General features: G+C 36.8%; 3 protein-coding genes across 4 annotated transcripts in view; all 3 read left to right on the top strand.

Annotated features, from left to right (window-relative positions):
• Positions 1 to 381: 381 nt before the first annotated feature.
• LOC127137549 (U11/U12 small nuclear ribonucleoprotein 31 kDa protein) lies at positions 382 to 1,209 on the top strand. Its single transcript, XM_051064007.1, has one exon. The coding sequence runs from the start codon at positions 382 to 384 to the stop codon at positions 1,207 to 1,209; it is 828 nt and encodes a 275-aa protein (XP_050919964.1).
• A 5,376-nt stretch (positions 1,210 to 6,585) lies between these two features.
• LOC127075509 (U11/U12 small nuclear ribonucleoprotein 31 kDa protein) overlaps positions 6,586 to 26,389 on the top strand; it is a 52,581-nt gene continuing 32,777 nt past the window's right edge. Inside the window, exons 1-2 of one of the 2 annotated variants that reach the window (XM_051016971.1) lie at positions 6,586 to 6,796; positions 7,034 to 7,972. In XM_051016971.1, coding sequence (XP_050872928.1) covers positions 7,056 to 7,972 — 917 coding nt within the window. In that variant the 5' untranslated portion in view covers positions 6,586 to 6,796; positions 7,034 to 7,055. Of the gene's footprint in view, positions 6,797 to 7,033; positions 8,111 to 26,389 lie in introns of those variants that run through there. The other variant, XM_051016970.1, reaches the window with a different exon arrangement.
• Positions 7,905 to 11,985, top strand: LOC127075507 (protein NCA1). The gene is made up of 7 exons (XM_051016968.1): positions 7,905 to 8,122; positions 8,229 to 8,516; positions 8,595 to 8,826; positions 9,051 to 9,196; positions 10,330 to 10,417; positions 10,530 to 10,676; positions 11,700 to 11,985. Exons 2-7 carry the CDS (start codon positions 8,251 to 8,253, stop codon positions 11,946 to 11,948), a joined length of 1,128 nt encoding a protein of 375 aa, XP_050872925.1. The 5' UTR covers positions 7,905 to 8,122; positions 8,229 to 8,250; the 3' UTR covers positions 11,949 to 11,985.

Here is a 26,389-nt window from a genome sequence, read left to right as displayed (position 1 = left end):
ACAAAAAATTATTAAAGTTTATATATGCAGATGGTTGGCTGACCAATTAAATAAAAAAATATTAAAACATAATTTTTTTAGTTTTATGCTATCTTTACAAGTACTCTGGAGGTGAGCAAGTTATCCATTTACATATGGATAATACTGCTTATAAAAAAATAAGAATGGATAAAACCACATATAAAACCAATCCAAAATATCCGGATCCATGTCCAGATCCGCTTGGAGTTTCGCTTCACTTCTCTAGGGTTTCTCAAACGCATTATAGAATCTCTCCACTCTCAGATTTCCTCTCTATAGATTAAAGAAGCATCGGAGAACTAATTCCGTCGCCGGAAACCGAACGCCGTTGCCGGAAACAAAAATCCTGAACCGAAAAAAATGTCAAGCAAGAAGAAACACAAACAAAAACACAGCGACGAAGACGACAACATTTTCTACTACCGCTACTGCGCTTCGTCCTCAACCCCCAACACCACCACCGGCACCACATCCAGTAATCAACCCCAATCAAAACCGAACAACAAAGGATCATCAATAGGAGGAACAGGTGAACCCTTAGCACCATCAAAATCGACGCTATACGTTTCTAATCTAGATTACTCCCTAACAAACTCCGATCTCCATACGCTCTTCTCTACTTTCGGCCGCATCGAGCGTGTAACCGTTCTCAAAGACCGTCACACGCGCCTAAGCCGCGGTGTCGCGTTTGTCCAATTCGTTTCTCGTAATGACGCTCAACGCGCCGTGGCGGAGATGAATAAGAAGATTCTCAATGGAAGGACTCTAACTGCTTCTATTGCTGCTGATAATGGACGTGCTCCGGAGTTTATTCGAAAGCGCGTGTACAATACTGAGACTGCTTTGTGTTATGAGTGTGGGGGGCATGGTCATTTGTCGTATGAGTGTCCTAAGAATCAGTTGGGGCCGAGGCCGCGGCCTCAGCCTAAGAAGCCGCGACGGGGATTTAGTGGGCTGAGGGATAGGGATGGGGAGGAGGAAGGTGATGAGGAGGAGGAAGAGGGTGGTCAGATTGCTGCGGAGCAGTTTAAGGATAATTGGGCTTCTGTTGTGGATGATGAAGCGGGTGAAAGGTTGCCGGGGAGAAACAGAAATGATGATGAGGGTTTGGACAACAACAAGACGAAGAAGAAAGGGAAGAAAGCTGGGTATTTCAGTGATGAGAGTGATCATGATGATGATGATTGATCATGACTATGTAGCATTGACACTTCAGATTGAAGGTGTGTGTTTGGTATTCCGCATTACCGCATTATTCAACTAGTCAATGTCCTGTGTGTCGTGTCTATATATGTGCCAGTGTTTCATAGATCTAAATGGCAATTTTTTGTTTTTATCAAGATATGGTGTAATTGATGAAATTGTTTATATGTTGTTGGCCTTGTTGGATGTGTTTATGGTTTTGATCACAAGCACATGTTAGTTATTAGTTATTGTGGTAGTAATTGGTGATAGTTGTGGTGAATTGGTGATGAGCATTTTTGTGTATTCCATATTTTCATAGTTAATGAATGATGACAGACGAGTCTCTTATTTATCGGCTTAATTTAGCATTCAGTTTACCTGTAAAACAGAAAGGAAAAGCCTGTTCGTTATGTTTTTTATTTTGGTTCAGCTAAAACATGTAATGTAATCAAATTGTAACACCCTGGTTTACTTTATGCACATCTTTTTATTATAATAAATAAGGTTTTTAATTACAGTTGTGGTGGTTATGTTATGATATTTGATATGTAGAATATTGTAGTCAGATATAGGTGGATTTGATGTAGTTGTTGAAATCTTGAAAAGCATAGGTTGTAGACTTGTAGGCACAATTACTGTCACGGTTCTTGTGGAAAGCAGTTTAAAACCATGATTCAAAATGCAGAACACAGTTCTTATGTTCTGTTCCTTTCTAGCTTATGTGCCAAATTCTATCTAGTTAGCATGTCATAAGTTTCAGCTACTATGCATTACACTAAATGGGTTGTACTAAAGGAGAAATAGAGGAGCATAATACAATGAAGTTGTCATTTTTGCATAGTTGACGCAGAAAATAAAAGAGATTCCCTGTTGTAATAAGATTACAAGAAAATAGACTGGATCTGCCTATGCTTATTTTTTTGCCCTAAAGGTACCCTACCTAAATAAATTGGTGTATCTTCTATTGAAGCAAAAGTTCTGCTATTTTTTGCAACCTTCTATTTTAGTATCCAGTTGAAAATTGACGATCTTTGAATGATTGAATCTTGGTTATGAATGCATAGATGTTACTTTTCTAGGTTTTATTTTTTTTTTATTTTTTAAATTGATAGAATTTTTTTATTTATCTTTTTAATTCATGTTTAGTACTCTAATTTAATGATGATTGATACTTTGTTCTTAAGTTAACTGAATGCAAAGATGTTGTTTTTGTAGGCACTTGTGGTATTGAATCAATATGAAACCGGTTTGTCCTTTTGTTAAAATTCCTCGGCCGGACGATAGTAATGCTTCTAAAAAACCGAGTGAAAACTCAACTAAATATCATGTAGAACATGAAAGTAAGGTGAATAAAGAGGTTAATGACTCGGCCAACGTTTCACCGAAGTGTCCAATGGGATATGACTCTCAGACGTTTAAGCTTGGTCCTCTTAGCTGTATGGTATGCCAAGCGCTGCTGTTCGACACCAGTAAATGTGTGCCTTGTTTGCATGTTTTCTGCAAGTACGTATCACGGCCCGTGTTTATCATTGCATACATTGTTTTTGGATGATTTCTGATTTTATGTGTATAAAAAAAAATTCTAAAATAGGCGCACAAGAGGAGTAGTCAAACCCAATGGCACATGCACTCAACTTTTGTACATAGGCGCCAACATGTATGGCACATGCATATAGAACATGCCATTGCATGTGGCCCATGCATGCATCCTCTATGAGCATATGCCACAAGAAGTGGCAATTGTGTTGTCTTGTTAGTATTATTATTTTTTAGTTTAACAAGAAAATAATATTAAGTAAAATGTTAAAATAATATTAAATTATAATATTATTCTATCAAATAGAATTACACAATGATTGAATAGAAATTTAATGACCCGCTCGATCGTAACATCCACCGGTTCCACACCCTGACACATTCGTTTGCTTTCGAGGTCTCCCACGATTTCTCTGAGGTGTTTAGAGTCTCCTAGAATTCACCTGAGCCAAAGGTGGTTGGTGCGAGTTTCCTGGGATATTAGTGTCATCTAACAAATCTTTGATTATATCTCCCTAGTAGTCAACGTTGTCGTGATTGAGTTTGGTGTCCATGTTGTCGTATTTGGGTCATGTTGGTTGAGTTACATGTTGACGGGCTGGTTGGGGTTAGTTGAATTGAGACATTGAATTGTTTTGGAAACGAAGCAATAATTCTTGTGGTGTTTGAAAGATATGTGGTGGTTGAGTGCTTTGACGATGTGATGTTTGGGTGCTTTAGTGGTGTGATATTTGATGTACATAGGTTGTGGGCTATGGTGGGATGGGGTGGAATCATATGCGTCATTGGGGATATAGTAAGATGTGGTGGTGACATGTGGTTATTGGTGGTATATGACATGCTCTTGGTTTTGTGTTTGGATGTGTGGCATGAATTGGTTGCGAGGTTGGATGTTTATGGGTTTGTAATCATGTTTGATTGGTGGTTGGGTGTATTTGGTATGGTGATGTTGTGATGTTGGTTGTTGGGTTTGGGTGGGTTAACATTGTTTTTGGGTTTGGTAATGGTGTGAGGTAGGTTGTTGGGCGGGGGTTTGTTGTTGGACATATGATGACGAAGCTCGTTGGCGTGAGTCGATTAAATACCTTGGGTCAGACACAAACTGTGTCGTTGTAACCGACCTATACCAATTCATATGATTTTGAGTTGGTCTAGCATCATGTATGATATGTTCGTTTAAGATGTGTTGATGTCGATTCTTCCATCGATGACATATCTCTCTAGCAAAATATCTCTAATCAGAATAACTCCATTGAGCATCGACTCTTAGTTGATGCCAAAATATCTCCAATCAAAATATCTCTATAAAGTAAGTAAGCAGAAAAAATAATATAAATTTACTTTGTTGCGAAGGGGAATATGAAACGGTTCTTGTTGACTGGGCGACTAACGACATTCTCGGTCAACCCCATGCTTGGAGCAAAAAAGCGCAAGAATAAAACGAATAAGTATCCTTTTATATGTTTTTACACAAAGAACTATATAGATGAGACAAAACAGTTGAATCCAAACTATATGTTCCTATTTTATTTATGTTTCTTAACAAAGGCAATATACATAATATTTATTATATTACCAGTAGTTTTAGGAAATAAAAATTACTAAATAGTATCATATATAACACCGAGTTAATTTTTTTTTCATACTCAGTCGAATCTTCGATTAATATTATGCTTGAATATTGTTGTTTAGGATACTTTAGATTATTGACCCCTTGTTGTGTCTTCACACAAAGGGGCACCCAAAAGTTCTTCATATTGTATTATCTTGGTTAACTCTACCATTAACAACCCTACCTTCGATAGATAGATCCAATAACATGTACACATCCTCTAGTATGGCAATACATTCATCGAACGACATGTGAAATGTGTGTGTCTCGGGTCTCCATCTTTTTACCAAAGCGAGGATAAATTTGTAAATAATAGAGTATAGACTATGTTGAGTAAATGACCAAAATCGTCTGCTTGTAAATATGGTTTTATCAATTCGTCGTGTGGTGCATATTCATGTACACGACAGCGAAATATTTTTGGATCCTAATAAAAAATAATTAAGGAAAATAATTAATGACTTACAAACTTTGGATCCTAATGAAAAGTATTAACGGGAAATTTTGTAATACATTCAGAATAATAACTTACAAACTCAACAATGTTGTTGATAATTCCTTGATGTGTCTCACCCATGGTTAATAGAGCCATTTTTTTGGAATGCTTATGAGTGTTTATTGCTGGTAAAGTGTATATCCTGGGTGTGTTTAATGGAAATGATGAGTTGTATAACCATATTTATAGATGGGACAATGCATTCACGTGAAGCGAAAGTTGCATGAAGCCTACAACTAATGCGCCATACCCAATGACGCGTGGGTTATTTTTTGTAAGCATGCGCCAATGGCGCAAAAGGTGAATCGATAATATCCCATTGGAAAAGTGGACCAGGGCATTCAACAATGGTCAACGGTGGAGTCACATGACCATAAATCTCGTGGACTTAATGAACTTTGTTTTTAAAGGCATCTGAAACCTATCGATAACCGCTTTGGTGAGAGCAACCTATTTTAGGTTAGGGTCACTGTTTGAGATCAGACGTTCAAAATGGAGTTCAGTGTTACAATCATGTGAGTTGTTCAGTGAAATTTAAATGAAATTAATTAAGGATGAAGTTGCTAAAGCTAACACACACGTGGTCATAATATTTGACTGTCGTAAAGGTTGGTTCAGTGTAGATGAGACAATGAACCATAATGAGGGGAGCCAAAGGGGATACTATCGAGTCGAACGAGATAGAGCTTGGTGTGATTGTAGAAAGTTCTAAGCCTTATGTATTCCTTGCTCCCATGTCATAGCGGAATGTTTAAAGGATCGACATGACCCTTCCAGCTTATTATTCGTCATTTACAAAGTCATAAACGTATGCAATGTGTACAATAATAGCTTTCCGGTGGTCACAAAGGAGGATTATTAACATGCATATCAATGAGAGATAGTTTGGCACAATGAAAATATGCGAAGAAAGAAAAAGAGTCGCCCTAACAACGCACATATTCGAATCGAAATGGATACGACGAACAAAATGGTAAGATTATGCAGTTTATGTCGTTAGTCCGGACACAATCGTACAAACTGTTCCAATGTGGGAGCAAGCACCACAACATAATTTTATATGTAATTCATTTTATGTAACCATTTTATTTGAAATTGAAAATAACGTTCATTTCATAAATATCACAACATTTGGTTACAAAAATTTAAAGTACAACTAAACAATAATTTAAACAACAAGACAAACAAGTACAACACTTAAACAACATATCTATGCGATTATAACTATCAAGAGAATCTCCTCACAGCTATGCATCATAATACGATAATTAGTATCGATTTTAACTGATTTCTAGAAACGACTTTCTCCATTATCGTTGTACACCGTAACAACCCTTTGAATTCTTCGGATCTTTTCACCGTCTGCAATGTGTCCATCTAACCAACAGATCAAACTCCTCTAAATATGCTCGAACGTCTTCGTACTCCAAAGTCAGATCTTCATCGGAGACTTTACTGTCGAATAAATCAATTGACATTTCTCTTGTGTATATAAGACGACATATAATAAATCAAATTGACATTTCTCTTGTGTATATAAGACGACATATAAGACAACATGTCGAAGAAAAATTGAAGAAAAAATTTAGAAAATGAGTGAAAGATGATGAAGAGGAATTGCATTATATATAAAAAACCCTAACCTAACATATTGGCCATTTTAAATTTTTTTATTATTATTTTTGCTCGCATACATATTCAACCCTCCATTAATTTACACATTTTTTTCTTCCTATTTTATGTGGTTGCGTATGAAATACATATAAACTTAAGGAGTAAAAACGAAATATAAAAGATAAGCCCAACCTCGATCTCCAACCAACCGCAAACTCAGTCCACAATTTTCTCAGAAATCATCGCACATCCCTCTCACAAACAAAACCAAAGGTTGAAGAACACAACAACAACAATCAAATCCCTCTTCCCGTTTCGTCTCTCTATATCCTGTAACAATCTCATCTTCATTTATTTACTTTTGAAAAAAATTGAATCTTAGTTTAATTTTAGTATCCAGTTGAAAATTGATGATCTTGGTTATGAATGCATAGATGTTACTTTTCTAGGTTTTATTTATTTATTTATTTTTTTAAATTGATAGAATTTTTTTATTTATCTTTTTAATTCATGTTTAATACTCTAATTTAATGATGAGTTAACTGAATGCAAAGATGTTGTTTTTGTAGGCACTTGTGGTATTGAATCAATATGAAACCGGTTTGTCCTTTTGTTAAAATTCCTCGGCCGGACGATAGTAATGCTTCTAAAAAACCGAGTGAAAGCTCAACTAAATATCATGTAGAACATGAAAGTAAGGTGAAGAAAGAGGTTAATGACCGAACGCCGGAAACCGAACGCCGTTGCCGGAAACAAAACGCCGTTGCCGGAAACAAAAATCCTGAACCGAAAAAAATGTCAAGCAAGAAGAAACACAAACGAAAACACAGCGACAGCGACGACGACGTTTTCTACTACCGCTACTGCGCTTCGTCCTCAACCCCCAACACCACCACCGGCACCACATCCAGTAATCAACCCCAATCAAAACCGAACAACATAGGATCATCAATAGGAGGAATAGGTGAACCCTTAGCACCATCAAAATTGACGCTATACGTTTCTAATCTAGATTACTCCCTAACAAACTCCGATCTCCTTACGCTCTTCTCTACTTTCGGCCGCATCGCGCGTGTAACCGTTCTCAAAGACCGACACACGCGCCTAAGCCGCGGTGTCGCGTTTGTCCAATTCGTTTCTCGTAATGACGTCCAACGCGCCGTGGCGGAGATGAATAAGAAGATTCTCAATGGAAGGACTCTAACTGCTTCTATTGCTGCTGATAATGGACGTGCTCCGGAGTTTATTCGAAAGCGCGTGTACAATACTGAGACTGCTTTGTGTTATGAGTGTGGGGGGCATGGTCATTTGTCGTATGAGTGTCCTAAGAATCAGTTGGGGCCGAGGCCGCGGCCTCAGCCTAAGAAGCCGCGGCGGGGATTTAGTGGGCTGAGGGATAGGGATGGGGAGGAGGAAGGTGATGAGGAGGAGGAAGAGGGTGGTCAGATTGCTGCGGAGCAGTTTGAGGATAATTGGGCTTCTGTTGTGGATGATGAAGCGGGTGAAAGGTTGCTGGGGAGAAACAGAAATGATGGTGAGGGTTTGGACAACAACAAGACGAAGAAGAAAGGGAAGAAAGCTGGGTATTTCAGTGATGAGAGTGATCATGATGATGATGATTGATCATGACTATGTAGCATTGACACTTTAGATTGAAGGTGTGTGTTTTAAATTGATAGAATTTTTTTATTTATCTTTTTAATTCATGTTTAATACTCTAATTTAATGATGAGTTAACTGAATGCAAAGATGTTGTTTTTGTAGGCACTTGTGGTATTGAATCAATATGAAACCGGTTTGTCCTTTTGTTAAAATTCCTCGGCCGGACGATAGTAATGCTTCTAAAAAACCGAGTGAAAACTCAACTAAATATCATGTAGAACATGAAAGTAAGGTGAATAAAGAGGTTAATGACTCGGCCAGCGTTTCACCGAAGTGTCCAATGGGATATGACTCTCAGACGTTTAAGCTTGGTCCTCTTAGCTGTATGGTATGCCAAGCGCTGCTGTTCGACACCAGTAAATGTGTGCCTTGTTTGCATGTTTTCTGCAAGTACGTATCACGGCCCGTGTTTATCATTGCATACATTGTTTTTGGATGATTTCTGATTTTATGTGTATATGATGTTAGAGCATGTATATCGCGCTTTGAGGACTGTCCGTTATGTGGAGCTGATATTGTGAAGATTGAGCCCGATGACAATCTTCAAGGTGTAGTCGATCGCTTTATTGAAGGTCATGCTAGGATCAAAAGGTCTGTTAATTTAGACAAAGGCGAAGAAGCAACAGAAAATAATAAGCCGGTTATATACGAAGATGTGTCTTTGGAAAGAGGTTCTTTCTTAGTACAACAGGCCATGAGGGTAAGTATGTCCTTTTCAAATGTAAATGTGGATGAAGTCTTGTATATGAAGGATTAAATTGAGAAAGAATGATGATCCTTGAGTTTTTTGTCGTTAACTATTATCATCCACAGTGTAAATGTCACTAGTCTTAATTCAATGCTTATGCTATAAGTGCTTATCATTTAACTATTTTTCTTGACCACTTGATAATGAGCATTTTACCATATGAAATTCATAAACAGGCATTCCGCGCTCAGAATTTAGAAAGTGCCAAATCAAGACTCAGCCTATGTGCAGAAGACATTCGTAGTCAGATAGAAAAAGTTGGTAACACTTCAGAGTTATGTTCACAACTTGGAGCAGTCTTGGGTATGCTCGGCGACTGCTGGTATGTTGTAGGATATTATCGTTGTATTCTATGATAAGATATTGTTTACATATATGTTGTGCTTAGTGAAATATAGAAAAAATTTCTACCAAGAGTAGTGTATCTGTCAAGAGGACAAAATAGTCTGATATACAAAGGCGTGGTTAAAAATACTAGCATAAATAGTAACCAGTGTTGTAACATAGCAACTACAGTGCTATAGCATAGCAAAATTTGAACAAATCACTGTTTACGTAGAGGAATTTCAGGAGACCACTATTTTTTGTGATCCATGGTTGACAACACTGATAGTAACACTGAATATAACTAGACTGAGACCAAAAATGATAAAATCAAATAGGGATGCTTAGAATCGGTGGAAATTGTTAAACTAGTGTTCTGAATCCGAATCATCTTTGGTATTGAGGACATTTTGAGTTTTGGTTATCTGTATCTCTACCAGAAATTGTTTCCGTTGTATATATCTATATGGAATCCGAATCATCTTTGGTATTGAGGACATTTTGAGTTTTGGTTATCCATGTCTGTACCAGAAATTGTTTCCACTGTTTCCTCTACATCTATAATATAGTGTAAAATGTTCAATTTCCTATACTGCTTTAGCCATTTTTGGTGTACAGAAATAACCACTTCAGTTGGAAGAAGCTCCTAGTTTTCCCTGTTGCCTCCCACTTTAAAACATGTCCTAAACCCATTAGCATATAGTTACATCCTCTGAAGCAGAAGCACTGACAGACATTGGTAATAATTTGAGAAAATGGAAATGATTATATGTAATCACACGTATTAGTATCGTGTTGGTGCTGAACAAACATAGACACACCTTCAATATGAAGTTTCAGTGCCTCGTGTTTGTGCTCTTAAATCTATTATGTAGTGCGCCTTTTGGTCTCTTTGTGGTGCAGTTTATCGTTATTTTAGAGCGGTTTTGATCGTGAACATTTTGAGAGATTATTGATCTCTTTTTTGTTTTTTAAGCCTTTTGTTTTCTTCTTATTCTCTGCTTTTTCCTTTTTTTCATTCATGTGTCACATTTCTTTTTGTATCACAAAGTTTAACAGAATATAGTTTAATTACATGTTTAATGGAGGAGGTGGATTGTGATCTTCATGTTTACAAAATAATTTCTGCAGCCGAGCAATGGGTGATAGCAGTTCTGCAGTAACTTATTTTGAAGAAAGTGTTGAATTTCTGTCAAAGTTGCCAAAAGATGATTTGGAGGTTATTTCATTAGAACCTTGCTTTTCTCAGCTCTCATGAGAAATGATAGATTACCAGATCAATCTGGTTTTGTTTATTGTCAATTTATTTCTTTGACCTTGTTATCTTACAGATTACACATACACTTTCCGTTTCACTTAATAAAATTGGTGATCTTAAATATCATGGGGGAGACCTCCAAGCTGCGAGATCATACTATTTTCAATCCTTAAATGTTCGCCGTGATGTTGTCAAGAACAATTCAAATGTTTCATCTCAGGTTGGTAAATGCTTTCCACCTATATTTGAATTAAATTTAACAGTAGTGTTTTCTGACTTGCTTTAGAGCTTATTAAGTTGACTTATTTAAGGTTACCCAGTAAGCATATTTAGGAGAATTTATAGAAACAACTTATGACATATCCATAAGTAATTTTTAGCTTATTTATGTAACCTCTTTAAGATAGTTTATGAAAATAGTTTATAATTTATAGGAAAAGAGATCAATTTTATTTACCGTCATAGAAATATGGTATTGGATAGAACATTATGGCAAAATTTGATTCATGTAGCCGACTCCACCTAGTGGGATAAGGCTTGGTTGTTTGGTTGTTATAGAAATAACCTAAGCACTTGTATGATGAGGTCTTACACTAAGCACTTAATTAGATGTTTGTCCAAAAAGGGCCTTATTAAGTGGATTTTACCTTACTAGCTTATTTACTCACCGAAGTTTCATTATGTAATTTACACCAATCATGTTTGTTAGATTCTTTTCTATGCATAGCACATGAAACACTTGTTTTGACAAGGCTTGGCAGCTGTTTTGTCCATGAAAAATGATAAAAACATAAAATAGTAAGAGAAAAGAAGTCGAGTAGAAAAATCAGAGAGTGATAAAGACGGAGAGATTGGCACGTTAGTGCCTGTTTGCATGCTAGTGAAAAATAAAATGGAAACAAAACTCTTACACTCATCATTTGCACCCCTAGTTTCTTCATTACACGAGTTCTTGATACTTGTAGATAATTTTCAGTTTGATATTTTTTTCTTGTTTTGAAACAACTCAACCATGTAAAAAGTTAGTATAAATCATCTTGCCCATTAACTAGTTAGGTTAAATTAATCTTTAATCACCCATTCAACCATGTAAAAAGTTAGTATAAATCATTGGCCATTAACTAGTTAGGTTAAGTTAATCTTTAATCACCCATACAAATTGTCACATTAGAACATGTATTATGGCCAGTAGGCATGACCAATTTTCAAATTAACCATTTTTTTATTGTTTATGTCAATTTAGGTCTTAGATGTTGCTGTTTCTCTCGCAAAAGTAGCGGATGTTGACAAAAGTCTAGGAGATGAAAAGTCGGCTAGTGACGGATTTCAAGAAGCTATAAACTTGCTGGAATCACTTACTTTAAAATCTGAAGCCAGTGGGCTTGAGCAAGTTGTTACTTTATGTATGCTAATAAAGAAGTGCTATATTATTGTATTCCTCCTCTGTTTCCGCATCCATAACACAAGCACAGACGTGTGTATACATATATAATATATATATAGGAGGAATCAAATTACTCAGTGAATAACTTTTGCAGAGTTACTTTGTTAAATAATTCATTGCTTAAACTTTCAATAATGGCAAGATTTACTCATTTAGTAACTTAATTTGATGAGGACCTAAAGTGAACTAATTAGGAGAAAAACAAGAAAAATTTTAAGTCAAGACTTTAGAATAGTTTTTAGTTTTATTTGTGTTTAATTTGAATCGTAATAATTTTTTTTATTGAGTGGTGTAGGCCTAATAATACGGGCCTAGAGAATCGGCCCTCTGGCCCATTTTAGGATTAGGTTGAGTCTTTCTTTAAATGCCGTTGTAAGACTCTAATTTGCTAAGTTTGGAATGAATTGAATTTTCTCTCATGAGAAATGTGAGTGTGAATAATCTCCTCTTTGGTTCTTGGATTAGAATTCTAATTGAATCTTATCAATGATTTCCTTATCGTTGTGGCGATTCTTCCTGGCTTATCAAGCATCCTGACTGTGGCATCTTTCTTCCGCAAATTCATCTTTTGTTCATTTTCCCCTTTCATTTGCCACCCTTTGATTCAAGATCGCTTAGTGCGAGCTTTTGTTATATGTGGAAGCATATCCATCGACATCATAATTGCTCTTTACAAATACACACACATGCACACAAATATGACAGTTATGACAGTTGAATGGAAGTCCTAATTGGAGTAAATTAAGCCTAAGATTTCATAGAAATTAAAAATTGACAGTAGCATATAGCGTGTGATTCAAATGCAAACATGATGATCAAGTTGATATAACTTGATTCAATGTAGATTGCTAAATTTGTATTACACTAACTTATTATGTAAAGTGTCTAATATTTAAGCCTAGTATGGAGTGTTATCATTACTTAGTATCTTGAATACAAGTTTCATTTTGTGCTGTATTTCAACATAAGATCTTGAAATTAACATATGTTTTTGTTCTTATAGCGGCTATCAGTTCTAGACTTCCTTAGAAGCCAACTGACAGATGATGATAAACAAGAACAAGTCAAACAAACAGTTTGAGGTCAGGTAGATGCTTAGCGAGCAAAAAGGAAGCATCAATTCAGATGCAATAAATGTTTCTTTATATGATTGGATACGAATGTAAAATAAGCTCGGGTCTGCAGAGGCGTTAAAATAGAGAAATGAAATCTTCATTTTGTTTCGAGTGATGAGGATCATTATCATTTTGGGGACTGCAGTACTTGTCTTTGAGATTCTACAAAATTCCCTATGTGTTTCTTATACTACACCACCTTGTCTTTGAGATTCTACAAAATTCCCTATGTGTTTCTTATACTACACCACTGTAGTTTTTGTATCCACCTCTTTAGTTGAAGCTTGGATCCTCTCCCGTTACCGGAAGTTCCTTTCTGATGACCAGTACCTTATTTGTGCACAAGGGCTATTATGATGGGTCTTCCTTGCATTTATGTAGCTGATATATATACTTCTCTAATAAACTAGAATTGAAGAAACATGTAGGTTGTGTTTCCAACTTGAATACATTCTATAATGTGAAGAGTGAAATTTATAGAATATTCATAAATCTTTGTGTTTGGGCGAGTTTTGATAAACACGTTTTTGAGTAGAATTCATTTTGTAAAACTTTTCTTTATTGAGCTCCAAGAGATTGGTGCTACACCGGTCATAAATATATTGTGTGCAATACTTTTCTTTTTATTTTGGTCTCCACTTAAATCAAATTTAGTGTAGCCATGTATCTCTACATCTGTGTTTGTATTCTTCTACCTTGAAATTAACACATTTGAAATTAACACACCATGGTCGATTGTTCCTTTTATGTATCTTAACACTCTCTTTACTACATTGAGATGACATTTTTATGGCTTCTTCATAACTCAGCTTAATAGCACAACTTTTTGACAAATGACGGGTCTGGTATTGCTTATATATACCTTAAGGATCCAATTATTTACTTGTACAATGTGCACTTACAAATTCATCATTTGTATTCTTTCTCAATTTTGCTCCAGTGTCGAATGGTGTGGCAGTTTTACTACAGTTGCTCATCTTGAACCTTTTCTTGAGCATACTTCTTCTGGTGCAAGAACATTCTTTCACATGTGTCTTTAAACTCCATCCCTAAGAAATATGAAAAATTTCCTAGGTCAAACATTTCAAATTCATGCATCAACTCAACTTTGTCTCCTTTTATTTCTGCCTCATCTGCATTTGTGATCAATAAGTCATCCACATATAAGTATATAATGACTTGATTGAATCTGCTTGCATTGTTGACATACATTTCATGCTCTGAAACACATTTTGTGAAACCTGCCCTGATTATGAAGCTATTTATTATCTTATTCCAATCCTTGGGGTTTGCTTTAAACCATAAAGAGTCTTCCTCAATTTGTACACCTTTTGCTCATGCCTTTTGATTTCGAATCCTGGTGATTGACTGACATAAACCTCATATTCCAATGCTCCATTCAGAAATGTTGATTTTATATCTTGTTGATGTATCTTTCATCCTCTGTATGTTGTGGTTGACATAACAATTATGATGATTTCTATCCTTGCAACAGGTGCATAGACTTCGTCGAAGTAAATACTAGGTTTTTGCAGAAAACCTCTTGCCATAAGTCTTACCTTATACTTGGCAATTTCACCATTTAGCCTTAGATTCAACTTGTAGACCCACTTCACATCAATTGGCTTCTTGATTGAATTTTCTACAAGCTCCCAAATATTGTTCTTCTTGATTTCCCTAAGTTCTTATTGCATGATTGCCAACCAATTTGAAACATTCATAGCTTGATCCAAATCAATTGGTTCTAATTCAACCATCATCATCACTTCTCCTATGAAGTCATCATCTGCATTGATTGCTTGATTTGGAAATCTCTCATATCCAGCTATCCTTGTTAACTCAATTTTCGTTCTAGTGGATCTTCTAACATTCTGCTAAGGTGGTTCTTTATTTTGACTGGTTGTGACTTCAGTTTGTTGGTCTTATTCAAGCACATTTACGTCTGCATTTTGCTTATGTTGAACTAACCCCTGAGTCAAACTCCACCCCTTGCTTTCCTTCACTAGAACATTCATACTGATCACTAGTTTATCATAATTTGGTGAATACAATTTATATCCACCAGTTGAACGATAACCTATGAGCACCATGGTCTGACTTCGACCATCTAGCTTATTCTTCAATTATTCAAGTACATGCCTGAATTACATTGATCCAAAATCTCTAAGATGGCTAATATTTGGCTTCATTCCTGTCCAAGCCTCATAAGGCGTCTTCTCGACTATCTTCTTAGTTGAACATCTGTTTAGAATGTATATTACTGTCGATACTGCTTCACCCCAAAATATCTTTGGTATTTCTTTAGCTTTCAACATACTCCTGGTCATATTTAGTATACTTCTATTTCTCCTATCAGTTATACCATTGTGTTAAGGTGTATAGGGTGCAATGACCTCATGTCTTATACCTCCCTCATTGGAAAATCTTGCAAATTCTATAGAGGTATATTTACCTCCATCATCAGTTCTCAATTCCTTTAGCTTGCATCCGCATTATTTCTCGACATGCAATTTAAACATCTTGAACTGTTTAAATACCCCACTATTCTTTTCAATACGGTAATCCACATATATTTGACGAATTCATCTATGAAACTTAGAAAATATAAATTACCTCCATTCGACCTTACTTCAAAAGGTACACACACATCATAGTGAACAAGCACCAACTTTTCTCTTAACTTCATGGACAAGTCATGTTTGAATGCTTTCCTAGCTTGCTTTGCTTTGAAACATTCCTCACACACCTGACTTGGTTCCTTCACTTGAGTTAATCCATATATTATCTTCTTCTGGTTGAGTATACATATACCTTTGAAGTTTAGGTGTCCATACCTATGATGCCATAACCAGTTCTTATCTTCAACAACAGTCGAAGCAAGACATTGATGACCAACCATGTCGATCTTAATCTTGAAGGTTTTGTTATCTTCCAATGGTGATTTCATGATCATATTTCTTTCACCATTATACATCTTCATCTGATTCTCTTCCACCTTCATGTTATACCCCTTTGCAAGTAATTGACCTATGTTAATTAAACTACTTATCGTAAAAGATACATGCAATACATCAGTAATACTGGTCTTCTAGCCATCTCTTCTAATCACAACTATGTTTCCTCTTCTAGTTGATGTGACATGTCTTCCATCTGCAAACCTGGTCACTTTCTTAACCGATTCATCTAACTTGGTGAACTAGTTTTTATCTTCAGTCATGTGGTTGTTGCATCCTGAATCTAGGTACCACATATTGGTTTGTTAATTATTTGACTGAGTATTTGCCACGAGTAGCATATCATTGGAATCTCTTTCTCCAACATGTGCATATTGCATTTCTTTATTTTATTTTGCTCTTGATTCCTTCTTTCTTCGACAATCTCGAGCATAATGACCAAATCCTTAACGATTGTAACATTGCACCACCTTCATGTCAACTTTCTTCCTTGAATACTTGTTGCCCATACCTTTCTTGGTTAAATCAAAGTTATTCTTTGAATTCTTTCTTGACTTCTCATCATTTGAAATATTATTTCTCTGTTTCTCCTTTTCTCTACGAGACATTTTAATGAATCTTGCTTGTAGTGCTTGTTCCGCCATTTTCTCCCTTTTTGAGATTCTTTGCTTCAGTCTCATCTCATGAGCCTCCAATGAAGTTTGAAGTTCTTCCACCTTCATATTAGATAGGTTATTGGACTCTTTAATAGACATAACGATGTAATCAAAACTTGTAGTCAGGGATCTTAACACTTTCTCATTCTTCTGCAAATCAGTGATCAACTCACAACACGTCTTCATCTAGTTTATTAGCAGTGCCATACGCGAAAATAAATTTGTAGCTGACTCGTCTTCTTTCATTTGAATCATCTCAAATTGCTTTCTCAGCGTCTACAACTTCATCCTTTTCAGTTTATCTCCCGCATACAAGTTCTTTAACTTGTCTCACGATCATTTGGACGTTTCTTCATCAATGATCTTCTCAAACACATTTGGATCGTGAATCAATAAAATAGCTTTTCCATATTTCTTCCTTTGTTCATTGCACACAACCTTTTGAACATTATTTGCATATGCTTCTAATGCAGGTACCGTCACTATTTCAACCACATCTTGAAATTTGAAGACGTCATTCACTTGTGTAATATGCCTCTCGTAGTTCTCACCAGTAGATTTGAAAGAAATTGCATTGATGTTGTGTTGTCATTTTCCATTACCGATTGACTGAATCTCAATCGGGTTCGTTGATACCAATTTGTTGAAACAATTAATGTTTTTAATAAGAGTGAAGAAGAGGATAGAGAAGAAAGAAAATATATAATAAAAATGGATTTTATTATTATGAAGTTCTTTGAAGTTTACATCGTTACCTGTATATACAGGCAAACAAAGCATAACTTATAACTATAGTATTCAACTTTGTCAAATACTTACTTACACACTTCGACACACATGTTGTATTAGACTCCGTCGAACACAACTTACTTCTACTTAGCTTACTTCGACCCTGTTGTCTAACACAACTATTTTGAATACAACTTTTCTACTAGGACATTGAATTAAATCTTCTAACAAGTACAACCAAACGATCACCATCATTCTATGAACATATTGACTCACTTCATTCGTATACTCCACTTGTTGGGAAAAAACAAAATAGAGAAAAATAACAGATACAATCACAACACAATAAAATAACGTGGAAGTTCCAAAGTCGGAGAAAAACTACATGTGTTGTGAAATGACAACCAAAGAATAACAATATGTGGACCTTTTTACAACACATAATTTACCCTTAACCACCCACAGACTCTAGTACACCCACATCCTCCAAAACAAATATTTAACTACATCTCACAACACTCTAACACAAGAGTGTAAGAGGACAAAGAAAGTTAAATACAAAAGTGCTTTTGAATGATGCATTTTATAATGAAGAAATTGAATCCTTTATATAAACTTGGACTTCATTTTCCTATACAAAACTAAGCAGTGTGGGATATTTTCAACATGTATATTTTCAACCAACCCCAACAATATCCACTTTGATTGAAAATAATACATCAACTTTAATTGTCTTCAGCGACAACCATAGTTCAAAGAGAACTATCATACTCTACCATAAAGAGTATAGTCACTTGAAATTATACCGCTCTAAGAATTTTCACATTGTCTTCACCGACGATCATACTTCAAAAACTATCATAGCATACCATAAAGAATATATTTGACTTGAAGTTAAACAGTTTCAGTAATTTCACATTGTCATTACCAACAATCATATTCTCTATCATGAAAAATATATTTCACTTGAAGTTAAACTAGTCCAAGAATTTCACATGTCTAAAATCAGGCTAAAAAATTATAGTGAAACTTCCATGTTGGCAAAAAGCTCATCAATCACTGACATAATCTCATAGTACACCTTGCATCAATGTCCATTAATGATATGTACTAACCACTAACCAACATCATGTGTAATCTTGATTGTATAAACATATATTTGACTTGAATTTTCCATAGGTAAAAAATGATTCTTCCATAAATTTACTCTAGCCCAAACTCCACGGTGAAATTTATGACTTCAGCTCAACAACTCTTCCATAACACCACCATTCTTTTCTGATGTGGAATATCAGACAAAGTTGCAACCATAAAGTATACTAAAAACTCCTATCCCCGAATCGAACCAAAAGCTATGTTACCAGTTGTTGTGAAAAAGTTGACATATAAAAAAAAATAAAAGAACACAATCACAACACAAGGATATATCATAGAAACTCTAAAATCGGAGAAAATACCACGACCGTTGAGAATAACACTATGTGAAAATTGTTACAACACATAATATACCTTCAACCAGACCCATTCGTCTGATACACTCACACTATCCAAAACAAATATTTAACTACATCTCACAACACTCTAACACAAGAGTATAAAAGAATAAAGAAAGTCAAATACAAGCTTAAAGTGCTTTTAACCGGTACGTTTTGTAATGAAGAACTTGAATCATTTGCAAAGCCTTTGACTCCCTCTTATTTTACAAAACTAAGCAATGTGAAACTTTTTCAACATGTATATTTTCACTCAACCCTAACACCACCTTCAATTTCCAAAAAATCTGCTAGCAAGGGGTGCACGAATTTGCAAAGCACCATCTTCACCACCTTTACCAAAAATAAAATACATTGACATTATTGTAGGTGTTAAAGTTGATGGTAATTGTGGATTTTGAGCCATTTCATCTTTAATTGAAAGAGTGAGAAGAATTGAACTCTTGTCTGTTATAGTCTTATCAAAGTACTAACTTCTCATTAGAATGATTACATGCGACTCTATATGACTAATGCACAGATACAAGCTATTCAAAATCCTTCGATTCTTAGTAAAATTGATGTCCCTACAACGACAATAAAGTGGATGAATTTTTCTGAAATGAGTCATCTTATATCAAATTGCTACTAAGATGCATTTTATACAAGCTTATTTGAAACGAGGGTGTCCTCTACCACCAACATTCGTAGAATGGAGAGAACGTCTTAAGGAAGAAAAATCTGAGTGAGAACTTTGTTTTTTTGGATAGGATGCATGAGATCTAGAAATTAAATGATGTTGAAAAATAATACAATAGAAAAAAGTCTAATGCGAAAGGTTCAATAAATTTAAAAAGATGTCTTCGATTTTGATGCATTTTAATCATATGTACTTCTAATTTTGTTCATTCACTATGTTCATTTTTATTCTTATATCTTTATTTTAAGATGTCCAAACATAATCTAAGTGTATAAATAAAACATTACTTTTGAAAACAAATTAGTTGTTGAGTTTTTAATAAGAGATGAGTCCTCTTCAATTCTCGACAAATTCTACATAAGAGTTTTTAAATGTTGTGAAATTGAAATTATTAGACTAAGATTTTGCTTAAGTTGATGCAATGAGATGATATGAAGTGATATGAGATGAAATAGAATAAGATTCCATTGTTTGAGTTAATTAAAATCAGACCCAGTATAATGAAATTTTATTATTCTATTTCATTTCATCACTTTTCATTAGCATTATTTTCCTTAGATATGAGGAATAAAAAATTACATCACTTTCTACTAGTATTGATCACTTTCTACTAGTATTGTTCCCTTTAATATGAGCAGAATGAAAATTTTCATCACTTTCCATCAGTATTGTTTCTCTTTTATATGAGCAGAATAAAAAACTTACTTTGTTTTTATCGCTAATTATTCAAATAATAAAGTAATAAAATTTCTATTCCACTCTATTCTATTTTTGCTAAATTTCAATAACTCTATTTATCTTAAGATATTAAAACATAATCTATAATAATATAATAAAATTGTATATCTAACGAACTAGAAATTTTTGTCTTAAAAAATCTAGCATCATACTAACAAAAAATTATTAAAGTTTATATATGCAGATGGTTGGCTGACCAATTAAATAAAAAATATTAAAACATAATTTTTTTTAGTTTTATGCTATCTTTACAAGTACTCTGGCGGTGAGCAAGTTATCCATTTACATATGGATAATACTGCTTATAAAAAAATAAGAATGGATAAAACCACATATAAAACCAATCCAAAATATCCGGATCCATGTCCAGATCCGCTTGGAGTTTCGCTTCACTTCTCTAGGGTTTCTCAAATGCATTATAGAATCTCTCCACTCTCAGATTTCCTCTCTATAGATTAAAGAAGCATCGGAGAACTAATTCCGTCGCCGGAAACCGAACGCCGTTGCCGGAAACAAAAATCCTGAACCGAAAAAAATGTCAAGCAAGAAGAAACACAAACGAAAACACAGCGACATCGACGAAGACGACGACGTTTTCTACTACCGCTACTGCGCTTCGTCCTCAACCCCCAACACCACCACCGGCACCACATCCAGTAATCAACCCCAATCAAAACCGAACAACAAAGGATCATCAATAGGAGGAACAGGTGAACCCTTAGCACCATCAAAATCGACGCTATACGTTTCTAATATAGATTACTCCCTAACAAACTCCGATCTCCATACGCTCTTCTCTACTTTCGGCCGCATCGCGCGTGTAACCGTTCTTAAAGACCGTCACACGCGCCTGTAATACCCCAAAATTTACCCTTCATTTTTTCTGGAAGCATACGCTTTACACCTCATGCATGCATTCATTTTTAGGTCATTTAACATTAGATACATTGCATTTCATCATGTCAATCAGAATTAGATCCAAGAAACTTAAATAAAAAAAAAACGAATAAAAAAAAAAGTTAAAAATAAATAAATAAATAAAATTAATTAAATAAATAAATAAAATATAACAAATTTTTTTGGACTTGGGTCTCCCTCATTTGAGCCCACTACCCACGAAAATCAGTCTATAAATACTGAAGTTTCAGTTGAGGAAAACACACTTGGAGTTACACTGGGGGATTCACTGGAGAAAGATTTTGAGAGAAGGAAACCTAGGAACTACTCTGCAGCGACCTTCAGGCAGCCCTGAGAAGTTCACTCCGCCTCACACAAACCCTAGTATTACTTTGCAGATCCGGCCGTACCATTCAATCTTAATCAATCTCTCCAATCAGGTTTGCCATATATCCATCATCTTTATGCCTTTAATTTGAATGCTCTAAATGTATGAGGTATTATGGGTGAATTTGATACCCTTTTGATGCATGTGTTTGACAAGAGGTTTAGGCCTCCTACCCTTGACTGCTTTTTGTGAATTTTGATGGAATTATTCATGTGGTTACATATTGATTTAGGGGCAACTCTTGGTTACCCTATTTTGTTTCTCTAACCTGTCTTTGTGTTGCCATGGCATTGTTTTCCCTGGATTTCACCTTGTTTGTCTAACCTTTCTGTTGAGTTTTCGTGAGGGCTCACATACTCTTGCAGGGATACCATCCGGAGGTTTATCCTGATTAATCGTATTGACTGATTTTCTTTGATGGTCTAGCTGGAGAGATCTCAGGGTTGCTAATCCTTTAATTGCTGTAACTTCGGATCTTTATCCGTGTGGTAATTTTTTCCTTTTCTCGTACTTTATCGCTTTCTTAGCTGGAAGACCTCGATAGGAGGCAATGTTTGAGCCCCTTGGTGGCATTTTACTTTGAGATACATGTTTTGTGTTTTGTATTCATATCCCCACATGTAGCGCGGTTCCTTCGTCAAGGGCTGTTTGTTTGCCCTCGAGCATCCCAAACCCTAAAACCCAAAGCAACACGTGTACTCCTTCTACTACAGGCGAGTAAGTCTCCAAAGGTCGAGCATCCGGTAGATTGCGTAGTGACGTCGTTCGTCCAAAACCCAATCCATAACCCCGTAGTTAGCCGAACTACGGCTTGCTCTGATTCTCATTCCAGATGAAATACGTAGGCATAAGACGCGATGTCTTAGCGAGCACACATCCCCTAACCCATAGGTCAGCCGAGCTACGAAGACTCTGATTCTCATATTCATATGAGATACGTATGCAGTGGATGTGACATCCGCGCGAGTCATTTCTCTTAAACCTTTTTAGTAAATAAACACATTAGGTAAACCCACACCCTTTAGACAAAAACCACAAAAGTGGATCCCGTAGAGTACTATGGATGCGTAGGGGTGCTAATACCTTCCCTTCGCATAACCGACTCCCGAACCCAAGATTTGGTTGCGAGACCCGGCTTGTCCTTTCCTTTTTCAGGTTTACTTCGAGCGTTTCCTTTCCCTCCTTTGGGATGAATAACGCACGGTGGCGACTCTCCTGTCTTTTTCTTTCGCCGGTTGTTTTTTCGCGCACTGTATTTTTCAGGTTGCGACAGCTGGCGACTCTGCTGGGGACACTAAGAAGTTGACCTCTTGCTGGTCCATCTTCCCTAAGCGAGTCCCTCCTAGCTTTTGTGATTTCTTGTTCATTGGGTGTTCATGCTTTTGTACATTTATTTACTTACTTGCTTGCATTCATCTGTTGTATCTGTTGGAGCTGTTGTTTGTTTGTTGGGATGGGATGTTCTACGAGAGATAAGCCCATTACCCAGGCTTGAGTGTACACACAGGTTTTAGAGTGGATGATCATGAGGCTTGCGTGGCATGTTGCTACGTTAAGTCGTTCGTGAAGAACCACACCCAGACGAGGTTTCTTTTGGATATATTATGTCCTACGGATGTTCCGTAACGACATGATGTTCCTTTAGAAATCGTCGACTCTGGTGACCATTTCCCGAGAACTCAGTCGAGGCCTCTCCTCCGAGACGTGATTATGTTAGCTCTGGTGGGCGCATTCTCGCTGATCAATCCGAGGACCCCGAGACTGGGAACTTGCTTTAGGATGTCCTGTTGAGGGGAGTCAGTGGAGGTCTTTTATCCCGTAATAATGCCAAACCTTCAGTGGTAAACGTATTATTCGCGACTGAAGGGCTGAAGCTGACGAACTTCTGTTCTTAGAACCTACCAGTGAGGGGCGGGCTAAATTCAGGAAACCTTAACCTCCAACCAACCCGGTTTTCTGGAGCAGAGATCTGATCTTATATTATATTCTTCAGTGGGTTTTCTCTTCAGACAGTGTAACCCGACAGATGTTCAAGAAGATACAGCAATCCTGATTGACATACCACTGCATTGCATTCACATCATCACATCATTTTGCATTCATAATCATTCACACAGGTTTATCCATTTCTGTGGGGTTTATATCTTCTACTTGATTCTAGTCAGAATTTTCTTGGTTCTCATCAACGGCTTAGTCTTTTTTTTTACATCGTTTATCTATTGAGAGACTGGAATCAAGGGGATAGAATACCTTTGGAATTGATAAACATGTCATTGCATTTACATATTCATTAGCATGTCTTGCATAACAGGTACCTCCACATTGTTCTTAGTCTGTTTGGTGTTCCATCAACAAGATAGCTGACTCAGGCATTCACCGATACGGTACCCGAAGGAATCAACTGGAATTCAGGTGCTGCTCCCGGTTGGGGGCGTCTGTTGGAATTACCAATGAAAGACGACAAGTTCGGGATTGGGTACCAGCCAGCTCTGACTTCTACAACTTCAACACTTCAGACACTTCAGGGGCCGATCACTTTCTCTAGTGCTGGCATCATTCAGTATGGTCAAGTCTCTGCGGTCAACAATGAAGATGGGGATAATGATTGCGACATCGACAACTGGGTGCGTCCGAGGATCCCAGGTGAAGTCATCAACAATTGGTCTTCTGAAGAGATTATCCAAGTCACTCTTCTTGAAGAGTAATTTTCTTTGTTTATTCATGCATATCCAAGTCTTACGTTCCACCCAGGGCGTAATGACTCATTGTAGGGCCCGTCTATGTGACACTTGCATTTTTATCATAAATAAAGGACGTATTTTTGCATTCAAATATTTCGTTCCCTGTCTTTCTATTTTTGCAATTTTTCAAAATAAAAAAAGATGGCAATGTTTTGTTTAGTTTCCACTTTTTTTTCACACTCATAAGCACATACCATCACTCATGCAGATGCACATCACCGGATCCTATTGATAACGTTTCTGCTACGGCTCGCTTCGACTTTGAAAATCCAATCTTTCAAGCTGAAGAAGAGGATGATGAAGACTGTGAACTCCCTGAAGAGCTTACCAGGTTATTAAAACAAGAGGAAAGGGTTATTCAACCACATCAAGAGTCTGTTGAAGTGATTAATCTCGGCACCGAGGACGCCAAGAGAGAAATCAAGATAGGGGCTGCTTTAGAAGACAATGTGAAGAAAGGGCTGATTGAATTGCTGCAAGAATACGTTGACATCTTCGCCTGGTCTTATCAGAACATGTCTGGGCTGGACACAGACATCGTGGTACACCGCTTGCCTCTCAAAGAAGGTTGTCCTCCGGTCAAGCAGAAGCTCAGAAGAACAAGACCAGAGATGGCTGTCAAGATAAAGGAAGAAGTACAAAAGCAGTTGGATGCAGGGTTTCTAGCAGTCACAAATTATCCGCCATGGGTTGCAAACATCGTCCTAGTACCTAAGAAGGATGGAAAGGTACGGATGTGTGTCGACTACCGGGATTTGAACAAAGCTAGCCCTAAAGATGATTTCCCATTACCTCACATCGACGTTTTGGTGGATAATACAACTCAGTTCTCGGTATTCTCCTTCATGGATGGCTTTTCTGGCTATAACCAAATCAAGATGCCACCAGAAGACATGGAAAAGACAACTTTCATAACCCCATGGGGCACCTTCTGCTACAAGGTGATGCCGTTTGGTCTGAAAAATGCCGGAGCAACATATCAACGAGCTATGGTAACTCTGTTCCATGATATGATTCATCATGAAATCGAAGTTTATGTGGATGATATGATTGCCAAATCTCAGACAGAAGAGGAACATTTGGTGAATTTGCAGAAACTGTTTGAGCGTTTGAGGAAATTCAAACTGAGACTTAACCCGAACAAGTGCACTTTCGGGGTGAGATCGGGAAAATTGCTGGGTTTTATCGTTAGCGGAAAAGGGATTGAGGTGGATCCCGACAAAGTAAAAGCGATACAGGAAATGCCAGAGCCAAGAACAGAGAAGCAAGTCCGTAGTTTCTTAGGGAGGTTGAACTACATTGCAAGGTTCATCTCTCACCTAACAACCACGTGTGAGCCAATTTTCAAATTGCTGAGGAAAGATCAGGCTATCAGGTGGAATGAAGATTGTCAAAGGGCTTTCGAGAAGATAAAAGAGTATCTACAGAAACCTCCGATCCTTATACCTCCAGTTCCTGGGAGACCTCTGATAATGTACCTATCAGTGACTGAGAACTCGATGGGGTGTGTATTGGGACAGCATGACGAGTCTGGTCGAAAAGAGCATGCCATATACTACCTTAGCAAAAAGTTTACCGACTGTGAAGTCAAATATTCGCAGCTTGAGAAAACTTGCTGTGCTTTGGCCTGGGCTGCTCGCCGACTGAGGCAGTATATGTTGAACCATACTACCTTGTTGATTTCTAAGATGGATCCAGTGAAATACATATTCGAGAAGCCAACTCTCACCGGAAGGGTTGCCCGTTGGCAGATGATTTTAACAGAATATGATATCCAGTATACGTCATAGAAGGCCATCAAAGGTAGTATTCTGTCAGACTACCTTGCCGAGCAGCCGATTGATGATTATGAGCCGATGAAGTTTGAATTCCCTGATGAAGACATCATGTTCCTCAAGATGAAAGACTGTGAAGAGCCAGTTGTTGAGGAGGGACCTGATCCAAACGAAAAGTGGACTTTGTTGTTTGATGGGGCTGTCAATGCTAGAGGAAGCGGAATTGGCGCTGTCATTACTACTCCGAAAGGTGCCCACCTGCCTTTCACCGCTCGTTTGACTTTTGAGTGCACAAATAGTGAAGCTGAGTACGAGGCATGTATC

This window comes from Lathyrus oleraceus, chromosome 4, assembly GCF_024323335.1.
Source record: "Lathyrus oleraceus cultivar Zhongwan6 chromosome 4, CAAS_Psat_ZW6_1.0, whole genome shotgun sequence".
In the NCBI taxonomy this organism is placed as follows: Eukaryota; Viridiplantae; Streptophyta; class Magnoliopsida; order Fabales; family Fabaceae; genus Lathyrus; species Lathyrus oleraceus.
Note: the sequence above shows the minus strand (reverse complement) of the source record. Positions and strands in the feature narration are given on the sequence as shown.

Excerpts from the sequence above, each read along its gene's own strand:
- LOC127137549 (XM_051064007.1), top strand. The coding sequence starts at position 382 with ATGTCAAGCAAGAAGAAACACAAACAAAAACACAGCGACGAAGACGAC.
- LOC127075507 (XM_051016968.1), top strand. The coding sequence starts at position 8,251 with ATGAAACCGGTTTGTCCTTTTGTTAAAATTCCTCGGCCGGACGATAGT. Across the intron at positions 8,517-8,594 it reads TGTTTGCATGTTTTCTGCAA|AGCATGTATATCGCGCTTTG; the intron begins GTACGTATCACG and ends ATATGATGTTAG. Across the intron at positions 9,197-10,329 it reads GGTATGCTCGGCGACTGCTG|CCGAGCAATGGGTGATAGCA; the intron begins GTATGTTGTAGG and ends TAATTTCTGCAG.